This window comes from Aptenodytes patagonicus, chromosome 13, assembly GCF_965638725.1.
Source record: "Aptenodytes patagonicus chromosome 13, bAptPat1.pri.cur, whole genome shotgun sequence".
In the NCBI taxonomy this organism is placed as follows: domain Eukaryota; kingdom Metazoa; phylum Chordata; class Aves; order Sphenisciformes; family Spheniscidae; genus Aptenodytes; species Aptenodytes patagonicus.
The window spans coordinates 6771183-6798372 of NC_134961.1; the positions used below are offsets into that span (position 1 = coordinate 6771183).

Consider the following 27190-nt stretch of genomic DNA (forward strand, 5'->3'; position numbering starts at 1 on the left):
GTGGAGCATGCATCTGTCATCCATTTTTCTTAGGCCCCAGGATTGTTGAGCTCCGGGAAAGCTAGGAGAGTGGGAATCCCTGAGGAAGGTCCCTTGGAGCAAGGCTTTGCAAAGATGTGTATTTTTTTGCCCAGCTTGTCAGTGCTTTTACCCAATGGAAACCACTTTGCTTCCCTGAGTTTCTTGAGCCACCCAATGTCATTTACCTCGTAAATATCATGTCCCCTACCCTTTCCTTCAGCTCCAAATGCCTTATAAAGAGCAGCCCGAAAGGAGACAACAGCTCTGGCCTCAGGTCTGTTATCTTCTGATGGTTATCAAAGGACACAGTACTGCCACCAAATAATGGGACTCGTACCAGCGCATCCTTCACGTTACCATATCTAGGATCTGAACTAGTCATCTCTATGGGCAGCGGTGTGCTAGATCTTCCTGCACAGAGGGGAGGTTTGGCCAGGAGAGAGCTCTCACATGCAAAGATCTAAATAAAGGAATGTTTTGCTGTCTCATCTCATGAGACCTGCTAATGATTATGCTCAGAAAAGGTCAAAAGGAGAGGAAGAAATGGATGAGTCAGTATTTGAATGCAGCTGCTGTGCATGAGAGGAGTGGAGTAATTAGAGAGTCTTCCCCTTCACCTCTCTGCAGATCCTCACTCAAGAGGACTGGAACGTGGTCCTGTACAATGGGATGGCATCTACGTCCTCATGGGCAGCACTCTACTTTGTGGCCCTGATGACCTTCGGCAATTATGTGCTCTTCAACCTTCTTGTTGCCATTCTGGTAGAAGGCTTCCAGGCAGAGGTAAGAGATCTGAGCAGAGGGAGGGAGAAAACTGAGAAGCACGTGTAGGCAAGAGTGTAGGGATGAATCCATGTCAGTGCAAACATCTAACCATGCAGGCAGCCCTAAATTTAAACTTAAGGGGTGTAGATGAGCTGGGTTGGGCATGTGAAGCTCTCGCGAATCTGTCTTTGCAAATAAGGCTCACTGGACTTGGCATGGGACTTGGGAGACCCAACGCTTTGATTGATCTGCTACAGGGTCTGTTGTGTGACCTAGAGGAAATAATTTAGGATGAATTTAACTCACCAGATCTCCCATATGTCCTGTGTTTTGTGTTTCTTTATGGTAGGCCTCAGACCTTCAATGTATCTAGCCAGTGCTAGTCATGGGGACCAGGTAGGATGTGAACTGGCTCTCAATCCAGGCCTTTCCTTGTGACTCTGTCCCTTATGTGTTATTTGAGGCTAGTAGCACAGCTGTCCAAAAGCTGTGTTGCAAGGTTACAAACATTAAATTTTGAGATATTTAGGATCACGTAGGACATATAAATGCTAAAGAGATTTTTACCTACACCTGAAAATACTGTCTGTATCAGGTCAATGAGCAGGGAATTTATGATAAACTGGAGGCATTTCATCTCATCTCATCTCACATGGAAAGGATTAGAGAAATGATTTTATTTCTCAGTCAAAAGTGATATGCCATGTCCTGATCTGAACTAGGCAGGAACCTTAGCAGCTGTGCAGGCAATCCTGTGCCACATGATCCAGAGCAGCAGGCCACACTGGTGTGAGTGGTGTAAGTGGCATAGTACTGGTGTGAGTGCGGGGCCCCTGCAGCCTCTTAAGTTTTCCTCCCCACTGGCAAGTCTACTCCAGATCTGCTTTCAGCATCCTGAGAGAGTGAAACCAGCCATCCCCTGCCCTATCCTGCTCTTCTCCATCTTCCTTTCAGATCATAGCAAGTCCATTTCGGGGAAATTTTAAGAGAGGATGATCTGTTTTGGTTGTAAATGTAACAATGTATGTGCACATATATATTATCCAGAAAAAAGTTACTTTTTTTCAAAGTCCTAGTGCAAATGGAAGTGATTTTGAGACTTAGCAAAAATCATCCAGTCCCAGTTAAAGCTAAGAATAGTGGCATCGAAAGGGCTTACGTCGCGCTTTGGGATTTTTTAATTATTACTTTTTTATTTCTGCAACCATCAAGAAGGGAAAGTTTGCTTAGTGGTGGATTGGCTTCAGAGACACACAGACTTAGAAAGAAAATGAGAAAATAGCTTTTCACCGCCTTAGCTCCCAAGGGAAAGAGGAGAAAGAAATTATTTTTATAGGATTTTTTTTCACTTTTCATTTTTTCCCCAGAAATGGTATTGTGCTCTCATTTGCCGTGTTTAGATCACACTTAGACGAACCTTCGCTGACCATGGAATATAATTGAAATATTCATGGACCAAAAATTCCCTTCTCTCAAGCCAACACAGCCACATTTATGTCTTTCAAGGATGTCTGCATAGATTCATTATTAAAACATCCCTCCTAGCTTCCTCGCAGCACTAGCAGAGGAAAATTAATTGAAACAACAGGAGCCAAGCCCCAGTTTCGAAAAAAACAACCCTGATCTACATTGCTCAGGGCTGTTTCATGGATGCTGAGGGTGGTGAGTGCCACCTGCGCACACAGAGAAGACGCAGGTAGTCTAGCTCATCGCTTTCAGAATGAACAGCTCTGCACTGCGTTAGTGGGCATTTAAATGTCTTATACAATGCGGTCCATGCCCTGAAGATCCAGCACAGCTGACCAAGAAGAGCAAGAAGGTCTTTTTCCAAGAACAAGCCTATACTCCATGTGTCAGTGACTAGAGCTCATGCTAACACTGTTTATTTCCAAATTCCTGTAGTTTTCTCAGTGTCACCAATCTCAGCATCTCCTGGCTTTGCTCTGGATACTATAACACCTTTGCCATATTCCTATTCTAGTGCAACCTGTTGCAGATGGAGGTGGACATTTTAGCCACTAACCTAATAAGACCAAAGCAAAGGAATTGCCAGTATTTCTACAGGCTCTGCAGTAGCTGCTGTCTTCCCAACCCAGAAGGGTTTTTCCTCTAGGAAAGTTGTAGCTGTATTCAGAGCGGTTGTGCTGGACCTCAGTTCTGCTAGAAAACAACATAGGCCGTAGCACAGGCTAAAGTCTGTGCTAAAGTAATAGATTTTCCTGAACTGAATGCAGAAGCAACCAATACAGTTGGCCATATGGTAGCTCAGAGTATTCAGTGGCCAGACGTGTCAGATATCCTCAGATTCCACCAACCAGCAAATCTGGGTGGAAAAAGAGGACGTGCCAGGGAAACCCAAACAGATGATAACTAGCATGTGTGACCCAACTGACTGGAAACCGCTCCTGCTCAAGCAATCTTGCATTTAGGCACAGAGAGCCCTTGTACAGCAGTTTGCATCCTTTGTTCCTGATTACTTTAAGGCAGAAGAAAGTTTTCTCCGCTCGGCAACCTGGTAGCTTGCAGGTATCTTTGTACAGTACAGATCCCATTCCTTACCTGCCCTCTTGGAAGTTGAATCACCTGCTAACGTGAAGCCAGAAATGGGCAGCCTCATGCAATACTCTCTGAGTGCATGATTACAGACCGAGCCGAATGGCTGTTGTTTTCTTGCTCAGGCTTAATGGCTCCTCTTGGGGCTGTTATGGACCATGATTTAAATGTATGTAAGCAGTTTTCAAAGCTTGTATTATTCACTCGGTGCTGCCTCAGAAAAGGCCAGCAACCACAGACATGACATTTGCAGGGCACATTTTGCTCTCCACTTCCATTTGTTATAAATCCTGACATTAAGTCTGTGGGCTTGTCAGTTGTCTCATAGTGTGGTATTAGCTGTGTTACAGAAAACCCTTCTCAGGGCTGTATTTCAGCTACCAGGGCTCAGTTCAAGTCTTGCACTTATAAATGCATAGCTTAGCTCTGGTTGTAAGCCAAAATGTTTACAGTCTCCTTGGACAACTCCCAGGAAGAGGTATCAGTGGAGCTGGGTTTTCTTTTGTCATCCCTGGTTCTGTTGGTATGTTGGGAATATGGCAGAAATTCTTGTTTTGACCTCTAGCAGTTATAGAAGACACTGAGGTGCACTTCTCCCTTTGCTCAGGTGTTTGTTTTACTTAGATGGAGAGTGACTCCTGGGAGACTTGTGCAGCTAAGAGGGTGCACATTAGAGCTGCTCTAAGCTCTGAACAATCAGCAGCATTTCAGCAAGGACACTAAAAATTGTACTGTGAATCACAGTACACAGTCTCAGCTTGATCTCAGGTTCTCATCTGCCTGTGGAGCAAGTTTGGCAGGAGTATCCCTAGAAAAGAATAGGCTTAAATGGCCACAAAACTATTTTTAGTACATTTGTGCTTCGGACAACAAGGAGCCAGACTTCAAAAAGGGACCATAATTGCGTATTTGTGCTTACATTGTTCCCATGTCATTTTGAAATCTACTCCAGAGCTGCTCTGGAAAAGCAGACAAACATTCCAAAATTATGCAAATCTTTCATCTACTCTGCACTAGTGCTTCTGCTCCAAAACAGAAGATGAATAAGGGAGCTTAAGTCTTTCAGTCATCCTGTCTGTTTGGCTGCACCAGTTAGCAGTACATCACAGATGAAATTAAGTTCACTGCCACTTCAGCATCATGTCCCTAGAAACCATGATGATTTGTTCAGGCACCAGTTAAGGAACTGTGCTCCTTTTCTGGGATCAGCTGCTTTAATCCAAACATTTGCTATCAATTTGCACAGCTTTTCTGCCGTCTTGATGGATCAAGCCAGAGTCATGCCGACAGCCTGCTGGAATCTCTCCTTTCTGCAAATGTCCCCCAGTAGAGGAGAACCTGACAGTAGCTCTTCTATCCCAGGCTTGTACATTATTTAGGCTGATCATTTTTGGTAGCAGAGGCAGATAAGTATGAAAGGGAAAAATAACTGGACTTCCAGGAGGAAAGCCAGTCTGAGGGTGGTTGGCTGTTCTCTCTCCTGAGATGATGCTGTGCTGCCAGGCAAGCTGGCCTCATTCCCTTCTGCCTCAGCTTCAACATTGCCAAGAGATTTCCCAATACAATCTCGATTACCAGCCACCATGAAGAAAGCAAATCAGGGCTGAGTTTTCAGATCTAAGTCAAATTTACAGCGCTGTCAAATAAAGAAGAAAAACCCTCTGACATCCTTTGACATTAAACCTAAGTGCTTTCAGCTGGGATCATGGAGAGTGCAAATATGAAACCCCACAATGCCAATTTTTCTTAGTCACTCCTCTGATTACAGCTGCACTTTCGTGTTCTCCCCGGGATACACTGTTCAGTGAGGCTGGGCACAGTGTAGGAAACACAACAACATTGCAGGAACAGTAGTCACAATCCCATCATCATTGTTTCTGTCCAAGTACAAAAATTAATCAAAACAAGGAAAAGGGACTTACCTGGGGTCATTCCCCAGGGCAGTGTCAGAGGGAATTTGGCATTCTGCCCTCCTAGTTCTTGGGGCCACACTTAAACTAACCATGGGGAGCTGAGGTATCTCTGAGCTGCTAAGTAATCCAAATGGCCTTTGTGCTAAAGTTTAAATGAATCAGGTCTGTTAATTATCCTTCTCCTCTGCAGGGTGATGCCAATAGGTCAGACACGGATGAGGACAAGACATCTGCCAACTTCGATGATGAATTTGAGAAGCTGAAAGACCTCCGAGCAACAGGTAGGATTTTGTCCCTACATTTTCCTGGGAATCTGAGAGCTACGACTCTGCTTCCACAGTCATCTTTTCATAGAAACTTATGGGGGAAAGTGGAAGAATCCATTTTATTTGGCAATTAATCCGATAGCTATGTTAACAGAGCAGGTATGCAAAAAGTGTTGGGAAAGCTAAATGAGCATTGATATTTCCTTTAAACAGATGTTTTCCTAATTTAAACTATACTAGAATATTTAGATATGTCTCATCGTTTCTTCTGTATCATTACCACAGAATGGTTTGCTGACAGCAATGTTCTCGCACTACGTCTCAGCAGCTTTTCAAATCAATCATGTTCTCATCTGTTCTTTTTGGTTTCTCACACAAATGCGTTTAGGTGAGGTTTGATTGATGGAAATGTTGCTGTTCATTTGTGTTACGGGAGGGCCTGGCAATTGAGGCAAGGCCACATTGTACTAATGTACTATAAACATGAAATAGTAGGTGACAGCCTTCACTCCATAGAGTTTGCAACCAGAGAGGGAACAGGAAGAGATCACATATTTTAACAGAGTGAATAGTATGATGGTAAACAGGAGCCAGTTTAGTTCCTCTGTACTTTGATTCTCAGCTTGGGCTCTTGTTAGGATTACTTTAAATGCTCCTAAACCAGGATTCGTTTCAGCTAAGGAAATGATATTGATTGTGGTGAGCAGATGGAATTCAGCTGAGGAAGGGGCAGAAGTAATTTGTTGGGGAAGCTGAGACAAAGCTGGATCACAACAAGGTGATGGAGCTGCTCAGTCTGCAGATGAAGCAACAAATTCAAAACACCAAGTGATCAAATGAATGTCCATTGCAAATAGTTGGCAAGGAACCCACAGCACCGACTATGCACCAGCTTTGCACCAACTATTTGCTGAGCAGCTTCAAATAATAAGAGAGTTCTAGGAGAAAGAAATACTGTCACCTCTTCTCAGGTAATACAGGAATAGAAAACAGGGCTGAACTTGCCATCAGTCAAAGTCCATGAGTAATTGTGTGTCTCCATAAGCCTCATAGGTGCCAAGCAGTGACTAAACAGCATAAGGACATTAACAATTCTATTAGAATGCCGTTGGTCTGTAAACAGATACACTGGCAAGAGGAAGGTGTATTGCAGATTAGCAAATTTTGAGCTGGATCTTCCACCCCTCAAAGTGAATGGCAGTGTTCCCATGGACTTCTGCGGTGCAGATCAGGTATTTTTGCACAAGCCAGCAACTAAGCAGATGATACAATAGAAGCACGCTGCAGTACAAAAGCAGCCAGTGGAAGAAAAATAGCAGGGGCAATGCACTCACTTGGATTTCTCACTGCAGACTTGTACTTCTTTCCTGCTGGTCACAGATGCTTCCATCCCTTAAGACTGATTCTGCAGTTATTAAACCAGAATCCATTAAGCCCAGTAAAACAGGAGCTAGTTCAACTTTAGGTTTGTGTTTGAAATTAGGCTTTTGGTTTTGAGTATTACAGCACTCCATAGGGCTGGAGGTGTTATGTCTGGTTTGTCTTCAGTGTGAATACGGTTTTTGCAGTCTGTACTTGCCATACAGCTAAAATAGATGCTTTCTGCAGTTACCACAGAGATGTGCCATTAGATTTCTCTGCTACAGGAGGTTTACTCTTGTAGATGTGTAAAAGCCACTTCCATTTCCTGTCCCCTGAACAGATGACTAAAGACAATGACTAATGTTTGCTTAGTGCCTTCCCCATGAAGGAACTTAGAGCACATCAGAACTGCATAAAAATCTCTGTGCAAGACTGTATGACAAGGAGAAGAGATTAACTTCCTAGGGTGAATTTAGCCAGTCCTCAATGTCCTTTCCCTGGAAACTCTCCCAGTCCCCCAAAACTGTAACTCCACTCTAAATCCCAAGAAACAGTGAGCAAAAGAGCTTCCTTTGGAAGGCAATGAGTTCCAAGTCCAGGCAGGGCTGAGGGCCTCTTAAAAGGTTGTGACATTTGCCTTATGCCTTTCAAAGTGGTGGGGGTGATCTTATTGACCAGAACATTTCATCTCCATTTGGCAGAGTTCCTAGAAGACCAAGGAGCAATGTCCATTTTGAAGAGTGATTTCTGTAGCTGAGCATTCACCTTGTGTCCTCTCTCCCCTTCTCTCCAGAGATGAAGATGTACTCACTTGCTGTCACCCCAAATGGACACCTGGAGGGCAGGGGAAGCATGCCACCTCCTATAATCATGCGCACTGCCGCCACACCAATGCCCACACCGAAGTGTTCCCCACACATGGATTCAGTGCACACTTTTGTGGACTCGAGGAGAGGGAGTAACGCTTCGTTAGACCCCTTGAGCTACGATCAGAAGTCCTTGGTAGGTTCCTATTGCTAACAGCTGTCCCTCAAGTGCCTGCAAGCAGCAAAGATGATATATATGTGTGTGCGCACACACGTTGCTGCAAAATAAAAAGGAGGGTGATAGAGGTGAGAAGTATGTGGAAAGGCAGGAGGAGAACAGAGTCAAGAGGGAGAAATGAATGGGTGTGCTATGCTGGGGCAGGACAGTGACAACCTAACAATCAAGGACAGTGAGTATATGAAGAGTGGAGACAGGGATGTAGTGGGATTCAGTGTTTTCCTGCCTAATATCTGATTGGCAGTCCGTGCCAAGCCACCTCACTGGAGAGACGCAACCCGAGACAAGTCGTAAGTTCATGCTGTTATTCCAGCAAACCCCTCTGAGGAGGAGCAGGCATCTTTTGCCAACCACACTGGCCATTTTGTGTGGTTCCTTGTAGAAGCTGACAAGTGTTCCTGTGAGGGTGAGGCCTGTTTCCCCCCACAGTGTTTTAGGGTTGTATCTTGAATCCACCTTATGTCAAGGGAAATGAAGCCTTTGTCCTTACCAACACAGCAGCTGAGCTCCAGTTGCAGTACAGCAGTCCCATTAGAGGGGAAACAGAGGAAACATGGTATGAGCTGACCAATTGCCACCAGGCACAGCTCATGGAGCAGAGATCTGGCTGAGCTTACTGCTTTGGCAACTGATTGCATTTTGCCTGCAACAGGGGAGCGGGAGGGCAGCTCTATGAAAACAGGGGGAGCAGAGTTAATAGTCAAAGTGGATTTCTGCTGCTGCTTATCTATCCCATTCCTCTGCTCTGTAACTGCAATATCATGTTCAAATCAAGGCAGCGGACCGTGAAGGCACTTCACGCAGAGACAGAGACACTATCCCCTTTGGTAAGCTGCTTAGTCAAGGTAATGCTTTTGAAAAGAAAATAGAGATGACTGTTGTTTGCCTTGGGGTTTCATGGGATTGTGAGTTGCTGGAGAGGGCTGTTCATCGTTTGAATCCTTTCTCTGAGAGCACATCAGTGCCACCAGCCAAAGGAAGATGAAGCAGTCAGAGGAGAGCTGGCCAACACTGAGGAGGGGGAGGAGGGCAGTTTGCCTCGTTTTGTGCTGGGAGGAAGCCATGGAGGGAAAAGGAGTTTTCCTTCTAGCTTTTCTGCTCTGACCTTAAGTGCTCTCATCCTGGCAACTACCCACCAGCCAAAGTGCACTGACACGCTGATCAGTGCCAGAAATTTGCTGCAAGAGAAACATTCATTCCAGCTCCTTATGCAGCAAATTGAAGAGAAAGTAATGCAAATAGGGGCACAATTTCCAACAGACACTTGGGTGACTCAGGTGCCAGAGCCCCTTTGGAAGCCAGGGAAGTTGTGTGGTGAAACCACTTGAACATGAGGAAAGAAAATGCCACTTCAGCAATAGTGTCTTTGGGTTTAGTTTTTATGCACAGTTAATGCTGCCAGGACAGTAGGAAGTCATGCAGCAGAGGAGCTGGTGCTACAGAGGTGCTACAGGTGTAGTTCAAAGAGTACCTTCAGTGTGGGCTTAGCTGGGTGCTTGGCTCCCATCTCAAGGCATTGGTATGATGAAATCAGAGCAGTGAGGAAAGCTGGAAGGGGAAGACATGACTTGCAACAAGAAGGGTCTTCCAGTCTGAGCAAAATGCCATATCCTTTGGCTTCTTCCTGCAAACAAACCCTCAAATGTTTTTCTCCTCTCTCAGTCCAGCCTCCGCAGTTCCCCTTGCGCCAACTGGGGCACCAGCAGCAACTGGGGAAGCCGACGCTCAAGCTGGAATAGCCTGGGCAGAGCCCCGAGCCTCAAGAAGAAGAACCAGTCAGGAGAAAGAGAGTCCTTGCTCTCCGGGGAGGGGAAAGGCAGCACAGACGATGACTCCGATGACGCTAAGTCCAGCACAGTCAGCAGGCCCTCGTTGCACCGCCGGGCAGAGTCCCTGGACTACCGCAGCTCCCTGGACCTGCCTGAGCTGCTCCAGTTGCCCACGATGCGCCACTCGCTCAGTATCAGCCCCATGGCCGTTCTGCCTGCTGAGTACCAAGACTGCAACGGCAAGATGGTTCACGTCCCCAGCGAGTTCTTCCTGCGTGTCGACAGCCACAAGGAGGATGCCATGGACTATGAGGATGACATGGAGGATGTGAGTTGAGGGGGAAATTGGGCGCTCATGCATTAAGTGGCTTTTCCACTCCAAGAAGGCTGATTAAAAATCAGGCTTTGAAGTTTGTTACTGCTTAATGGCTGGTGTAGACAAAATGAATCCAGATCCGAGGGATGGGCATCCACTTCCCAAAAAGGTTTTTTTTAGCTAATGGGTTGGGTTGTTATCTTGCAGTGGTCTCTTAACGAGGTAAAACTGCAAGGGATTGTGCATGCATTTGCCTAGTATTTGGACTGGTTGAGATTGTCCCTCTAGCCCAGGATGCCTCCAAAAATGATCTGTAGACACAACAGCTACCTAATGTCTTTGCTCACAAGAGCTGTTTGGCATCTCGAAGGCTTGAAAGCCTAGAAAGAGTGTTCTCTATTTAACTTTTTGGCTGTTTGAGGCCTTTTTGGTTTTGACACAACTTTGGATCTCAAAACGATACCTGCCTAGAATGTCTTGCTTTGTTATGTTTATATCTCACTGTACAGCAGCCCCTTTCTCCCACCCCTTTCCTCCCTGTTTTGTTGGACAAATGTGACAATGCCTGCCACATCTCTGTCCCAAAAGCCGTGACTCCCTACAGGCGCTATGAAATGCCAGGTACTGCCCCCTTTCACAAAAGGACTATGAAAGTTGAAGAGGCAGGAAAATAAAAGAGGAAGAAAAGGTGTTTCTTCTTTTCTATCCAGAGTTACTGCTACCGAATTCGTAAAGTCCTGGAGCCCTACAAACCACAGTGGTGCAAGAGTCATGAAGACTGGTCCCTCTACTTGTTTTCCCCACAGAATCGGTAAGAAGTCCCAGTGAAATGCCAGCCCACCAGGTTTTTGTGCTAATGGAATACTACATTCCTAGCTAGCCTTCCCTTGAGAAAAATCCCTCTCTGATGCAGAAGCACTGTGAGAGTTTTAGAAATCCAATTCCTGATTTTTAGGTAACTTTTTCTGTTACATGTGGGCAGAATTGTTGCATGGTTCGCTCCATGCCTGTCTAGGAAGAAGGGTGGTTTAACCAGCATTAATAATAGGTGTTATTACATCTTGTTTACTGCATTGATAATAATGGCTGAAGCTTGTGGAGAGACTAGCTCACCACCTGGGCTGATGCTGGTGGCACAGCTGCTGAAGACTTTTGAGGATGTGCCATTCGGGTGGGAGTCTCTCGCTGACCCAAACATCTGAAGGATATTTTTCTCCCCACTATTTCTTCAGGTTCCGAGTGATGTGCCAGAAGGTCATTGCCCACAAAATGTTTGATCACGTGGTGCTGGTCTTCATATTTCTCAACTGCATCACTATAGCATTGGAGCGACCAGACATAGACCCACACAGCACGGTGAGTACCTGAGTCATTTTCTTCCTTGATGCAGCATCCAGATCTTAGTCTTGTCAGGGCAAGACCCTGCAAGATGAAAGATGTTTGTTTTCTAATGTATTTAAATAACTTGCCTCTTTTTGTTCTATGTTTTACAGGAAAGGATATTCCTAAGTGTTTCTAATTACATCTTCACTGCAATCTTTGTGGCTGAAATGATGGTTAAGGTAATTACATCTTCATCCCATGGTCCATAGTGAGGCCTGGCAAAGACCAGAACGTGACATAGTTATGATCTGGGTGAAGATTTAAATGTCTCTCTTCTCCTGGCTGTAGGTGGTAGCCCTTGGCTTTTTCTCTGGGGAGAACACCTATCTGCAGAGCAGCTGGAACGTCCTGGATGGAGTCCTGGTCTTTGTATCTATCATTGACATTATTGTCTCCATGGCATCGGCAGGCGGAGCTAAGATCCTGGGTGTCCTTCGCGTTTTGAGACTTCTGCGGACCTTGAGACCTCTCCGGTACGTTCACCGATAGGGTGGCTGAGTTTGCTTTGTGTTGATAGATCAAGGAGTTTGAAAAAAATGCACGTGATCCATCAAGGTCTTGCTTAATAATACAAAAAGCTGAAACACAGTATGGGTAGAATCATTTTTGGGGAGCTCTTATCTAGTGAAACTGTTTGACAACAGTGAAATTAGTTATAATATAATTCATCTTCGCCAGCATGGAAAAGAGCGGATGGAGTTTGGAGTGAGATGTGTTACCGTACTCAGGCAGTTAGTGCAGTGAATGCCTCCTCCACGCTGCATTTTTATCACCGTTTTACAAATCAGTCTGGCTCCTTGTTAAACTGCACAACCTCACAGTCATTCCCAAGCAGAGGTCGTGTTGGCTGGGAGAAAATTTGCAATTGAACAGGTGCTGACAATAATTTGATAAGCTCCAGCATCTATACCTGCTCTCCCGTGCCTGCATATCCAACATTACTGCAAAACAATTTAGCTCTCAGCTAGGAAGAGGAAGGGGAGACGCTTTCAGTATTTGAGAAAGGGAATAAAGAGAATTTGTATTTTTTTTACGATTATGCAATAACAAAGAGTGTTAATGCTTGGGGGATTTTTATCAGCTCATGGCTCCTGTTCTATTTCCATCCTGCTTGGCAAGAAACACAAGCCTTTTTTCATGAAATTTCAGGGGAAATAAGATAGGGACCTCCTGAGACCTGTAGGCTTTCTGATGAAAAGCTGCTTGCTTGTGAGAGTAATAGGAAGAGGCAATCTTGTTTAGGCCCATGACCACAAGAACAACAGTTATTTGTCTGCTGCTCTCTATTTCCTTAGTGACAAGTAACTTTGTGAGTGTTTCTGTCTCCTCTCTTGCTCCGATGCTCCGTTCTGCTGGTGGCATTGGGGTTCCCTTGCAGTGCTGGCTCACCAGGAGCCACTCTAGGTCACCCTGGACAAGCCTTGGCCTGGCAGCACCTTGGGGCACCTGTCTAACATACGTAACTAGGAACAGAAATCAGGGCATAGGCAATTCGTAAGTAAACGTAAGGGGGGAAAAAGGGAATTGGTCTTGGAGAATAACTAGGCCAGATCCTATTAATAGAGAGGAATTCGTCACCTCTCACAATGGCTTCACTTATCACAGCCTCTTCTAGGATTACTCCAGGGACCATTCTTAACACTTTGTAGGTGCAGTTCAGACTGCCACATTATTTGCTGCCAAACAAGACCCTATTGAAATGCTTTGTCCCTGCAGCATACAACTCTCCTCTTTTCTCCATGTTTGGCAGGCATGAAAGCATCATTAGCCATGCAAGCTCAAGCTACCTGCAAGGACTCCTACCCTCTCCCCTCTGCAGGCCCCTCCTAAAAAGAAGCTTTGATGTTCTTCAGTCAAAACACCCACCTTCCCAGAAAAGCTTGCTTGGGCTAGTTACACTTATGTGTGCAAACATATTTTTCACACTCCCATGGGAGAGCCATTCTCCAGGCACTCATACAGGAAAGGAAAACACTTGTTCTCCATAATACCCAAAAGCTGCTTCAGGCTGTACTCAGAGCATGCCTGGCCTCTCACAGCAAGCAAGCAAGCTGCTCTTTAATAGGATGACCCTTTGGCTGTGGAGCTGTTGATCACAAGTTCCTGTTAACTAAGAGTCAGTTCAGGAACTAATTAGGAAACAAATTGAAATTACTTTGTTTGAAAAGTCATCATGGAGCCCAGGCCAGTAGGGCAGGTGAGCACTTATGCCTGTAGAAAGAGGACAAGACATGCTCTCTAGTACCACTGTGAAGCTGTTTACACGTTATGTTAGGAAGCAGGCTCCTGCCTGGTGTGTGCCCCTCTGCTTGGATCAGAGAGACCTCAGAGGAGATCAGCTCTCTGGACTGAGGTACAAATAGCCCTGTAGTGGGAACCTCTGATATTCTGCCCGTAGAGAGTATTCCCTCCTCACTGTTACTAGTAAGCAGTTGCCCAACACCCTGCTGACAGGGTGTCTTACACTTTTTTAATTCCATCTAATATGACTGTGAATGTTCTGCTTGTCTAAATAAGTCACTAATCGCCTCTGCTGCCTGCAGGTAGAGGAGGGTTGTGTTAGCTTTACTGCAGCCCAAGGAGAGGAGGCAAAGCAACCATATAATAACAGGGCATGCATAAAAATTAAAAGCTTTATTGTTTTGCCATTTTTTCCAGAGTCATCAGCAGAGCCCCAGGTCTGAAGCTGGTGGTAGAAACCTTGATCTCCTCCTTGAGGCCTATTGGGAATATTGTTCTCATCTGCTGTGCTTTCTTCATTATCTTTGGGATTTTAGGGGTCCAGGTAGAGTATTTCCCTCACCACGGCCATATGTAAGTGACTGCTGCAAAAGAGAAGCTGTTTTTCTCACCACCTGGGGTTAAAGTGGAAGTAATGAGCTTAAATCTCTCCAAAGGAAGATTTCAGTTAGGTGTTAGGAAAGAAGAGCCAGGCCCTAGAAGAAATGCTCTGGGGTGGGGTTAGCATCTGCTCATTGGAAGGTTCTTAGGATTAGAAGAGCAGACCTCCCCGATGAACAACACAGCATCAGCTAAGCCTGCCTTGAGGGTAGGGGAAGGAAAAGACAAATTCCCAAGATCCCTCCTGGCTCTGTGTGCTAGGATGTATATAATATCTCTTCCTCAGAAGGGAGATTGTCATCCTCTCAACAAGACAGGGCAGGCTTGCAGGATCACCTTCCTTCTGTGTCTGAGGCAATACACAACAATGTCTCAGGGCCTGAAGTTTCACCAGAGGTCTTTTCCTGCCATGTGTGTTAAGACAGGTATCTGAGCTGGACAGAAAGGAAAGGAATTTGAACTTGACAAACAACTCTACTAGGGGAAAGAAAGATAAATCAGGGAACAGAATTTTCAAAGCTGCTGCTTTTTTGTTTTTTCTTTTTTTGTTGCTTCTCAAATACAGCTTTTTAAAGGCAAATTCTACTACTGTGATGGTCCTGATGTAAAAAACATCACTACAAAGACTGACTGCACTAACGCACGCTACAAGTGGGTTCGGCGGAAGTACAATTTTGACAATTTGGGACAGGTAAAGTCCTCATTGCAGGGATTTTCTGTACCAGTTTTTAATGGATGAGCACTTAAAATGTATTCCTTGAGGAAGGTGTGGAACCTCCATCATAGGAAGTTTCCAAGAATGACATAGGCATTCATCTATCAGAAGCAACCCTAACTGGGTAAAAATGGATCAGGTCACCTCTTGATCTCTTGCAGCCAGACTTCCTAGGGTTATACAATTCCTTGTTTATAGGAGAGTGTTGTCTTAAAGCCACTGCTTTTGCATGCAGTCCCTCATGTATGGACCTCAACTTTCACTTCTAATCTCTTGACTTCTAGCTGTTATGTTTGCAAATGAAAAAAATAAGATGCTTTATACTGGCTGAAAAGCAATACAGCCCATAGTAGGAGCTGGGATATATTATTGCTTTTTAAAACCCCATGACATTGGGCCAGCCAATCATGCCTTGGTGACCAGAAAGCCTGATGTGTCTGAGCAAAAATCAGCCTATATGTGAGGGAAAAGGAGTGTTAACGACCATAGTTTGCTCACTTTTAAGCCAGATATGGAAATAGGTAAAAGCAAGCCACAGTGTTGCATTTCTCCACCAACTCCAGGCCAGATGATGTGCTGTGAGCTGTGGATTGGTTTTGCTGAGCATTGTCTGTTGTTAGTTTCTTCTCTGGGGACTAAAATGCAAGACCAATCTTTTCTGTTTGTTTGTTTGTTTGTTTGTTTGTTTTCTTGTAGGCCCTCATGTCCTTGTTTGTCCTCTCCTCCAAAGATGGCTGGGTGAACATCATGTACGATGGTTTGGATGCCGTGGGTATCGACCAACAGGTAAATGTACTGCAGAGTCCAGATGTGTTGCTCTCAGAAGTGTCATGCCTGGGTGACTGGTGGTTTTGAAGTCCCAGGAAGGAGCAGAGCTATAGGACCTTCTTGAGGCCCTGACTGCCCATTAGGCTGCCAAGGTTTTCCATTCTCCACTGAGTAGCTTTTACAGTGGCTGCACCCCATGGAGTACACAAACAAGCACTGATGGGGTTTCTAATTAGAATGGTACTTGAGGAGGACCACACGTGCCATTGCACTGCGGCTTCACGGAAGGCATGATGAATAAAAGCAATCTCGTAGGAGATGGGAAACAAACAGGAATGTTGTGAAAGAGACATTGTTAAGTTTGTGTGTTATGTAGCATTTGCAAAGGAAAGTCAAGTCTTAGATGAGTAGTACCCCATTGTAGCTACAGTAATACTTTGTACTTAATTTTCCCCTGCTTCTGAAGATCTCATAACAACTGAGAAACATTAACCATAAGCCCACGTCTCAAAAAAAAAAAAAAAGCTGGAGCCTATCTTTAACTAAAATGATCTCGCAGGTGGGATGATGCACATCCACTGAGTTTTATCTTAAGCTGTATGAAATAAATGCCAAAATAATTAAATCCTGTAAGCCAATTTACAGAGGCTAGGATGGGTTTTACAACAAAAGTAAAATTTTAGTTGGTGAGAAAATGAATGAGAGCAAACTGTTTTGGGAAAAATCTCCTAACTCCTGCCAGTCCTCTCCTCCTCCCCACAAGTGTACTGTGCTGTCTTGTTGCTACAGAGTGCCCAATATCCTGACTTACACACATCTTGTCTATGCCGTTTCTCTTCTCTCTTGTTTTTTAATTCCCCACCTCACCAGCCCATCCAGAACCATAACCCTTGGATGCTTCTCTACTTCATCTCCTTCCTGCTCATCGTCAGCTTCTTCGTGCTCAACATGTTTGTGGGGGTGGTGGTGGAGAACTTTCACAAGTGCCGACAGCACCAGGAGGCGGAGGAGGCCCGGCGTCGGGAGGAGAAGCGGCTGAGACGCTTGGAGAAAAAGCGCAGGAGTAAGGAGATATACCTGTCTGGTCGGTAGACTGCGTTACAAACCAAAATCTTTCTGAGCCCTGCCTGCTCCCAAAGCAAGACTTTCATTTTCCTTTGGTTTTGTTTCCATGGGATTCAGGAGGCTGTTTTGCTTCATTACCTCTTTGGCGGTACCTTAAGTCTTGGGTTGCCAACACCCTGGAATTGTCCTCTATGAGCCTGATGTAAAGCATTACCTGTTTACTTGGCTGGGGAGAAAATCCTCCTCCAAGCAGAGTCCCCTGTCATGCTCTGCAAAGGTGTCCCAAGCACCGAGTGGGAGCTCGTGGTGTGACTGAGGGATGCAGTGAGTAAACAGCTGCAATGCTTACTGTGTGCCTGAAGGCCAGTCCCGAGGGTAGCCCTGTGGCTTAATGTGCCGCTTGCATCTGATGATGGTGGTGGTTTGATTTATTAATTCTTTTCTCAGACAAAATAGTTGCGATGCTTTTTAGCGTCCTAGCGCATGGCCCCGCATGCCACAAACATGCTGCATGAGGGCATGAACAAACTGACAGCCCTGGGGAGAAGAATGGAACCCCAAGATGGGGCTGTCCAGAAGATTCTTCTCTAGAAGATGTCCATTACAAGAGATGCTTGCCCCATCACAGGCTGGGGGAGCCCTTCACTGCTGAGCAATGTGCTGGGGCTCAATTTGTCCTTGCAAACAGTCAACATGGAAATACTGGCCAGATGCAGGGCCATTAGGGTGCAACAGAAGGCCTTTAGCTGAAATCTGCTTCTTAGCGGATCTAGTAGGGACGATCAAACCAGACCAGAAAAACACCTGAGCTTGTGCTCCTTTCCTGACCCAAACCTTCCCAGGGGTTCTCATGTATTAATTCTCACCTCCACTGCTCCTTGGCAGGCTCCACCAGGGACAAGCTGCCTATAGCATCTGGTGGGTATTCCCAGGGAAACTGCCAGGAAACCAGCCACACCAACTTCCCAGCCAGTTTTAGTGAACAGGGATAGCCTGCATTAGATGCTGGCAAGCATTTTTTAGAAGTAAGTGAGGGAACGTGGCTTGGCCACTGTGATCAAAGATAAGCTTAGTCAGGGATAAGGCTTGAGTGCTTCTGGCCCTGTTTGCAGCAGCAGCCCTGTGGCTCTTTGCCTAGTGCTGTGCTGCCCTCTGTAATCTCCTGTAAGGACCTAATATCTCATTGTGGCAAATGGCTAGTTGTCTCCCAAACATCAAGCCATAGGTATCTGTTTTCAGCTGGGAAAACTGCAGTTAGATCGAATAGTCTTTTGTCTGGCTCTAAGGACATAGCAGTCAGGGGCTTTGCTAGTAGAAACCCCAGCCAATTTTCTCCATCCATGCTTGAGTCAGAAGACAGGCAGCTGTATCTCTCGCAGCTCCTCTCCTGCTCTTGTGGTCCTCTTTATTAGAGCCATGGGAGACCTCAGCACTAACTGTCTGCACCATGGTCTCCACAGGGCCTTAATGACAGACTGACCTGACACCACAGTGAAGGCCAAGCCCATTTCATTTTAGCCAGTTGTGAGTTAAGTAGCTGGGTTAAAATGAAATCTAGATCAAATTAGCCAGCCGCAAACAGACATTGAATCTCTTCAGAGATTTAGAAGAGTTCAAATGCAATTTCATTTCCCTTTTCCTGTTTTGGTTTCTGAGTTTGAGGTTCCAGCTAGGATTAGAAGTGGAAATCCTGAAGGCAGCATTTCCAGCACAATAAGAGAAATCAGTTTCAGGCTCTCAAGAGTCCTCCTGCTTGTGCAGTATTTCTACCCCAATGTGCTGACCCAAGACGACATTCAGATAAACTCAAAGTTTATATGCAAAAAAAAAAAAAAAAGCACCTTATTTACAAAGAACATTAAGCATCCTTAGAGAAAATAGACTGGGGCACAGGTAAGGAGGGATAGCTTAACCACAGCCAGTTGCTGTTCCTGATTAGTATGTAAATCTTATTACAAGACTGTCTGTGGCTCACTGCGTAGACACCGAAAAGAGCCAGTCCCTGTCAAAGTGATGGACACTGTTACATTGCCCCTCTTTATCCAGCTATCTTGAAGGACAGAGACAAGGAGATATTTCAGACTGCAGACTGAGGCATTGCACAGATGTGGGTTGTAACATTTCACTGAGAGCGCGCAGGGAGGAGGACAGCTTTCTGGAAGGCGATCAAGTCCAATAGAGCAACTGAGGGGCTAAACGTTTGGCCATGTGCTGGGCTTCCAAGAGGTTACCTCAGATCGTCTGTCTCTGAGGTCTCCTACCTGCCTCTGTTCAGCATGGACAGCTTGGCATCCAAATTTGAGTTGTAACAAGGTGAAATCAAATATCTGATACGCATTTTGGAAGATTACTATTTACATTTTAATGGATTTTTTTAATTTAAATGGGAGGAGTTTTCACCTCCTGGGTAATTTAGAAGATGATGGATTTGGTCAAAAAATGTGGCAGACTCAGAAAGATGTGAGATGTGGTTGGTGCTGTGCGTGACAGAGTCTCTGGGCGGAGTGTCTGTGTGCACGTGCAGGCATGGGATGCTGCACAGTGACAGCGGGCTGACCAGCTTTCCATGTGCCCCAGCACTGTGTGTCTCACCCATACGGAGGAGCGGGTGACAGGCCAGTCCCCACGGGGCAGGTTGGGCACAGGAGACCAGTGATTCTGCGGAGGAGCAAGGAGCCTACGTTGGGAACCCTGGCAGAGCGCCCTGCTTTTACTTCAGTTGCCATTTCTAGTTTTTGGCCTGAGGAGACCATGAGGGGAGGAAGAATTAGGGCTGTTAACAAGAGTAAAATCCAGCATAGCTAACAGATGTACTATCTGAGCAACATCCATCCATCTGGACTCACCCTGTCTGCCTGGCATATCTTGTCTTTGTGTCCTGTCTCCTGTCTGTAATGTCCTCTGTGTGTAGCAACCCTGTGTGTGTTTCTCTGTATTGAGGTCTTTGGGCATCTGTAGGTACCTACACACACAGAAATGCACCATTGAGCCATAGTAGGCTTGGGCTCAGGCCTGGAAATGGGTTAAGCCTCAGCTTATCAGTGCCTGGATGGTCCCATCCGAGCAGGCCCTGGGTACGAATCCCAGGCTCTGCAGGCTGGGTCGAGGATTTGGACCCTGTGTGCAGAGCTATGAGCCTGGCAGAGGGATTGCTCCGTGGAGGACACAGCCCTGCAGCAGGACACAGCTTCTTCATCAGACCCTATGCAGGTGGGATGGGGAATCATCACGTGTCCGTTTTTGGGGTACTTTTCAGGCCTTTCAGGAGCCTGGCAGGAAAGTCCCTCTCAGCCCACATCTCTGCTATCAGACACCACCTCAGACCTTTCCAAGAAGTTTCTTGTTTCCCATCTGAGGGCCACTTTCATGCAGGGATTGGGACAGGGTGTGACACCACATGCCCGTTGCCAGCGTGCCTTGATTCTCTCTCTGCTCCTGTGACACGCATCACTGGAGGCACCGGCAGCGGAGCTCATGGACCCAACGCGTCAGCAAGGCACTGCTGCCGTGACAGCAGCAGTGGCTGCAGGGCCCAGCCTTCATGACCAGGCTGCAGTAAACTCAGCTGAGGCCAGGGCCAGCACTGAAATAAGGCACTGGCTTTGCCAGTTAACTCTGCTCACATGAGAAAGGAGGGCAGGGGGTTGAATACACCGTACAAATGTATTTGATATGGTTTTAACGGCAGAACTGCACAGCGTACTTTTTCATGTGAAGGTAAAAATTCAAGATAAACTAGAATATTTTTCTGACACAGTCACTACCTCCATCCACTATATCTACTGTGTAAATAAGTGTAGTGTAATTTAATAATCCTGCAGCTCCTAACCTTTTAATGAGGTTCTCAGAAGACACAGACTGAAACCAGCCTCCCCAGATTGAAGTTTTTGATTAAAACCACATGGATCAGCTTGATCTCCTCTGCATTCAGGATTTGGCAGAGCCAAATCCAACCCACCTGTATCTGCTGTGGAGCCAGCAGCAGCTGGCCCGCTGAGCAGAGCACGATGTCAGGTCAAACACAGGCAGTACCCTGGGCTTCAAAGGCTGCAGGCAGGGTCTGGGTGACACTGTGTGCCAAAAGCAGTGCAGGCAACGCTGGAAAAGCTGGAAATGCCTGACACAGCCCGGGGGAGGCCCTAGCTGGGGAGCAGAGAGTGCCTTTCAGTAGTGACACCAAGTCACTGGTCCCTGAGAAGATCCCGAGAACCGAGAAAAGGCAAATGCTTTTTTCCTGTTTTCCACTCTGTGTGAGAGGAGCCTGGCCACAGCTGTGTTTCTCTGAGGCATTTCCCAACACAGAACTGAGCGTCTGGGCATTGTAGAAGGAAGAGGCCAGTTTTGTTTTAAGACCCAGCAGAGATGCCTTTCAGAGCGCTGACTGGAAGCCTTTCTTTATAGGGGTGAGCAGTCGTGAGCAGCACACAGTGGTATTTAAATTAGTCCATCCTCTCAACGCCACAAACATCTCTGTATCCAGTAGAAACATTTGAACTGTAACTAAAATTTTGGGCACTGCGTATCTGAGTGTTTAGTATTTCCAACTAGGGAATTATCAAACCATCTTGCTTATTTTTCCAGGCAGCTGCAGGTACAGAGCTACTCTGTGCCAAGCATGCATATAAACCCATTAGGGCTTTCTAATGTTTCATGCAGGGGAGAATAATGGAGGAGCTGTAGCTAGCAATTGTAATGCCAACCTAAATGCTTTTAAGCTAGAAGACAGTACTTCATTAATTTTCATGTCAGCAGAATCACAAGCAAAGAAGTTTAAATACTCTTCAGAGAGGTGAGATTCAAGCATTAGCCAACATCTAGAAGTGGGGGCGAGAAAGGACTGTGGTCCTGTATTTCCACCAGTTCAAACCATCAGCTGCAGGGATACTTGTCTGTGTTTGATACAAGTCTGCTCGTTGGTTGATGGGAGTCTTATCCCAGAAACCATTTCCCTGGAGAAACCAGGCACAGGTTGCATTTTGCCTACTGTAATTAATGATGCATTAGATCTTCCCCGTTTGCTGTGCCCACATCCCCATGGTCTGCTGTTCTCCTCATACAGGTTCTCCTGCAGGCCCCACGTCTCTGGTTGAGGCAGGCTGTAGCAGTAGGTGTGTGCAGTGAACACTTACACCCAAACTGGGGAGAATAACAATAGTATATTCTCACTAAGAGCTAAAAAAGTGTGTCCGAACTGAAAGGAGACCAGAGCTACTTGCTGTGCTTTTGACTGAAGTAAAACTCCTGTTTTTAAAGGGACCGGAGATGAACAGTGACCCAGCAGAGCTGGAGACCTTGGAGCTCTGAAACGCAGCCTCCCTCCTGCTCGGAGGGGGTCAGAGCTGCAGCGAAGTTGTGTGGCTGATCTCTCGCTGCTTTTACCCTGCTGCAACCCCTCTGCCTTCACGGGATTGTCCTGACACAACGCTAGCATCGCCGAGAGCAGAAGCTGGCCTGTCCTTCCTGCACACCCCTGCTCACTACCGTTAGCCTTGCATGAGCGGTATCTCCTCTAATGGACATTGCATGGGTTTCTGCACTGAGCATGACAGTGTTGTTGCATGTGTTTCGAAGCGTTGTCAACTTTATCCCAGACTGTCCTTGTATGTGTCGCCCCAGGAGAAGTTTCTTTTTCATCTGTTAACCTGGCTTCAGGGATGTAGTACATCCTAAACGAGTAAGGCATTTCTTAGAGCTCCCTCATCCCAGGTCAAGTTAAACCTATCCCAAGTTCTCTGAGCAACCAGTTGACCAGGTATAGCCAGTGCTGAGCAGGGGCAGAGTGTACAGACACAGACCCCTGAGACACTTTCGCGCAATAAAATGGACCCACCTTTATGGCTGGGTGGTTCCTCCTTACTATTTGTATATCCAGCCCGCGTAAAGAGAGCGCTGTATTGCTGACAGGCAGCCTAGAAAGTTTTCTGTTCAGCAGCTTTACAGTGGAAGATGTCTTCTTGGGATTATGCTTTAGAATTCTATAAATAGTTTATAAAATGTAACAAACACCTGATCTTTTACTGGATAGTTAATCAATAGCTGCATTTGGGCAGGTTAGAGAGTAGTTGCAGTCACCTACACCCTGTTTTCCGTATGTGCTGGTAGCCAGTGTATTCACACACTGCCCATCACTGCTAATGTTCTTCTGAGATACATTAATCAACCATTCGTCATTAATAAAGAGTCCCTTAATATAACATTCGACTGTTTGGGGTATTCTCAGACCTCCCAACAAGCTGATTTTTTGCATTCCCAAGAAGACAATTTCAAAAAAAAAGAGAAGAAAAAGTATGTTGTAATCCTGAATACACACGAAAGTACATTGTACAGACTTAAATAAATATTATACTGCAATGTTTTTATTAGTATTTTTTAGACGCACCAGAAGATTAGCCGAGCTCAGTAGCAAAGACAGCCATGCCAGTCCAAGATGACTGGTAGGACTAAGGCACATGAAAGCAACAGAAAAATGTATTCAAAAACAATTGTGTTTGCTTTCGTCTTGTTTTTCCACACCCATTAGCAGAAAAAATAAGTCTAGGTGACCCCAGTCAGAAGGAAATGTTTTTTAAATGGCTCCACTCCACTTTTAACTACCAGAAAAAATAGTAGTTGAAAGAAAGCAGCAGATTCAGTTTCCCTTTATCCAATTTATTTTAGGGTTTTGGACTCTAATCTGGCATCAGTTGCACTACCAAAAAAAACCCCCACATTTCGAGTCGCTCCATCTGAAAGATATTAGCAAGATGAGAGGAGTGGAAAATGTATTTCAGGGGGTCACTGAGTACTTTTGAACCTATTTCTCTCCTTATTTTTAAGGTGAAGCAACTCCTTTTTCCCAGCTCCTCATGCATTTAAAGCTGAATTTGCTGAAACATTTGCAAAAAAATCCCTCTCTATTAAGAACAATCCTGCTCTGACTTAGTATGAACTAACGTGTCTCTCCCACTTGCAAAATCTGCAGTAATGCTGACTTTGGCCTTAAGTACACTCTTTGAATATTTACATTTCTTAAGTTTGAAAAGAATTCGACTCCATCCGAGTGCCCACAGCCATCTTGTGGTCATAGTCTAATTTAAGAGAGACACACGCAGTAAATACAACTCAGTTGCAGGGCAGTGTCCAAACACTCTCCTTGGAACGGCACTGGGAACTTGGTCCTATGCAGAAATTTCCCCATTTCAAAAAGAAGAAAGGAGGAGTCATGACCAGAGGCAGATAAAAAAATTCACGTGGTCATAGCCTGAGCGGGTTTTTAGATACAACCATGTCCTTGTTCTTATATTTCCAGAGAAGCTTGTGCTGAAAGTCTTTGTCGAGACAAATGCTGAGCACCCCACTCCATTGCTGTTGATGCTCTCCTGTGTGCTACTAACCCTCACGCATGTGTCCTCCTTTGCCACAGGCGTTGCTGTGTTTTCTTTAGACCTTTAAAATACACCAAAAGCCTTCTGTCACAGAGCCTGAGCTCAGGTTATGTTCTTCTCTTACGTGAAACATGCCTGACATCAGCGGGAGTAGGAGAGATGCATATCAGAGTCCAGACTGATGAGACCTTCCCTCGGCCCTTCCTCTAAACTGGAGCTGAAGCTTTGCTGGGCTTGAAGCTTTTCTCTTGGCTTTGGGTCTCATTTCCATCCTGCTCCTCACCCTTCCTACTGTGTGACAAGAGTCCCATTAAGTGAAGAGGTTGTCCTCTAGCCTGAGACAGAGCAGTAAGAGCAGAGCGCACTTGGGAGAAAAACGGACCTGGTTGTCAAAGCTGTGGAGGACTCTTCTGCAGGCACAAGAGGTTTGGCTCAGCCTGATAACCCCACGAGGGTTCTTGAAGGCCTCTCTGCTAGGAAGGAGCACTTGGCCATTTCACGTGGCTTGCTTGAATCAGTTCTCCCAAGGGCTTCGCCCTGCATCCGGGGGTGCGTAAGACATGACCCGCAGGCCACGTTGTGATGGCTGCCCACCATGCAGCAGGGCCTGCGTTCATTGCATTGCCTTTCTTTCTCTTTTTCTGCAGAAGCCCAACGCAGGCCTTACTACGCTGACTATTCCCCAGCGCGGAAGTACATTCACACCCTCTGCACCAGCCACTATCTTGACCTCTTCATCACATTCATCATTGGGGTCAATGTCATCACTATGTCAATGGAGCACTACAACCAGCCAAAGGTAAGAGCCATCCATCAATGTGTTGGCTGTGAAACAGAGCGGTGTGGGGTAGCAGAGGACCTGAGGACCACACACTGTTCCCTTGGGATACCGGAGACCCGTGAGGTCTCCAGCCAGCCCTGCTTCCCTGGGAGCATACCCTGCTGTTTGAAAGCCTCAGCAGGCTCCAGGCTCGGCATTGCAATCCGTCTTAACTCTAGGCCAGCTCTACCATTTGGGAGTCACTTGCCCCAGCCAAAAGCTTGATTTCCCTGCTCTTGTGTAAAAAAGCAGAGAATAAGGCTAACAGAGAGTGAACTAAACTTTTACTACGAAAAGACCTGTCCAAATATTTCCTCTCCTGATCCCAGCCGTGACTGACCGTCAGACTGTAAAGAGTCCAGAGTTTTAGAATATTCCATTAACAGATATAAACATGAAGTTAATGCATGCACAGCAACTTTTCTTTTCCTTAATGATTTTAGAATAAACCAGCTCTTAAGTACCACCCTTCTTTTCTTTATGTATCATAAAATCCTTCTTTCCCAAGAAAACCTTTGGCATAAATCATACAGCCTTTCCATTTGCCGCATATATTAATCTTCCATCACTTTATCATTCACAGAGCTCTAGGCTCAATGTTTACTTTTCTAGTACTGCATGGTCTGCCAGGTAACCTGCAAATGCCTCCTGGAAGCTAAGCCAGAGGGGCACCAAGCCACAGGGTAATGCGTGTGTGTTTTACACCAGCTGACTGTGTGCTGTTCTGCCCCCATAATTCCTTTGCATAACAGCCTTTGTTTCGCATGTAAATATTATTTATCCAGATTAGGTCTTATTTATACTTGTTTTATATTCATGGAAAACATAGTGGTGTAAATCTGAATGCAAACCATCAGAAATGATACAAGAATTCGGGCTCAGGCAGTGTGCTTCAGAAGAAATAGTAAATTCTCCCACATTCTTTTAGGTTGCCTTTTTCTTTTTAGGCACTGGAACAAAAATAGGGATAGTAGTGCATTGAGGAATGCCAACATCTGAAAAACTTTCAGCTCTTGTTCCCAAAAAATCAGTGCACGGTTATCCCGCATACCTGGAGTCAGCAAAGCGCAGTCATCACACAAAATGTGACAAGGAGAGCGTTCCTGTGGCCTGAGGCTTCCTCTGTCAACAAAGCAGACATTGTTTTGCAGACTCCTCTATTGCATTTTCTTCCAGTTGTGTCTGTTTTGATGTTCACTGTTATCATTTTTTTATTGTAAGAGACCTATACTACATTTGACTAAATTCCCCTTCCCTCCCTCCTCTCCCCAAATCCCTGTCCAACCAAAGAGCTGTTTCACTCTGCAACTATCTATTTTAAGGTCCCCGCAAGATTCTTTTGCTATTGTTGGCCTACAGTTCCAATGAAATCCATTATAAACACTCATCATCTTAAAGTATAAACACTGCGGATTCCTGACTTCCGAGAGCAGCTCTATAGAGAGCGTGAACATTGCACCAAATATGGACATACTTTGCCCAGCTCTAGAGATGTAACATTTTTCAGAAGGCAAGATATAATCCATCTCCAACATTTTTTATTCTTCTGAGTGTTTTAAGCAAAGCCATTGTCCTAAGGATTGCCATGCTGGAATAAAGAAATGATCCATCAAGTCTTTTATTCTACCCAAGGCTAGGCAGACCTGAAGAAGTAAACTTTATTAGATGGAGAAGGGGTAAAATTTTCTCTCTGACCCAGACTGAACAATTTGTGCACTGAAGTTGGAGGATTGATAGCTCTTGACATTTTTAGCAAAACTAGTATTAGTGTTTATGAGGGTTTTGTTTGCATCAGTGTCTAATCCTTTATTTGAGTTTGGCTGTGTGATTTAGTGCAGTTTTGTAACTGAGCTCTGCAAGCTATTATGACTTTACTTCTTGCATCTCTGTGCCTATGCCACCCTTGTGCCTGCCAGTCCCTCTGCAGGGGCTCTAGGAAAGGGTAGCTCGGGCTGGTCTAACTGGTGTCTCTCTTTTCAGTCCCTGGACGAAGCCTTGAAGTACTGCAACTATGTGTTCACAATAGTTTTTGTGTTCGAGGCAGTTCTGAAGTTGGTGGCATTTGGTTTTCGAAGGTTCTTTAAGGACAGGTGAGAGTATTTTAAACTCCTGTGCATTTGGGGTAGAGCTGTATTGACCTGGTTTCAAAGCCAGATGCTGGGTAAATGTAGCGTTACTATGATTGTACTACATGCTGTGTGCAAGGAAGAGCAAAGGGCTGACTC

The 27190-nt window shown here is 45.5% G+C and overlaps 1 protein-coding gene across 1 annotated transcript in view; it reads left to right on the forward strand.

Moving 5' to 3' along the window:
* Window positions 1–27190, forward strand: part of CACNA1H (calcium voltage-gated channel subunit alpha1 H) — a 129361-nt gene that overhangs the window by 75012 nt on the left and 27159 nt on the right. Inside the window, exons 12-25 of the mRNA XM_076351409.1 lie at window positions 649–804; window positions 5443–5533; window positions 7674–7882; window positions 9587–10021; window positions 10720–10820; window positions 11242–11365; window positions 11503–11571; window positions 11681–11865; window positions 14051–14177; window positions 14799–14924; window positions 15645–15734; window positions 16587–16779; window positions 24793–24944; window positions 26946–27055. Coding sequence (XP_076207524.1) covers window positions 649–804; window positions 5443–5533; window positions 7674–7882; window positions 9587–10021; window positions 10720–10820; window positions 11242–11365; window positions 11503–11571; window positions 11681–11865; window positions 14051–14177; window positions 14799–14924; window positions 15645–15734; window positions 16587–16779; window positions 24793–24944; window positions 26946–27055 — 2168 coding nt within the window. The remainder of the gene's footprint in view (window positions 1–648; window positions 805–5442; window positions 5534–7673; window positions 7883–9586; window positions 10022–10719; window positions 10821–11241; window positions 11366–11502; window positions 11572–11680; window positions 11866–14050; window positions 14178–14798; window positions 14925–15644; window positions 15735–16586; window positions 16780–24792; window positions 24945–26945; window positions 27056–27190) is intronic.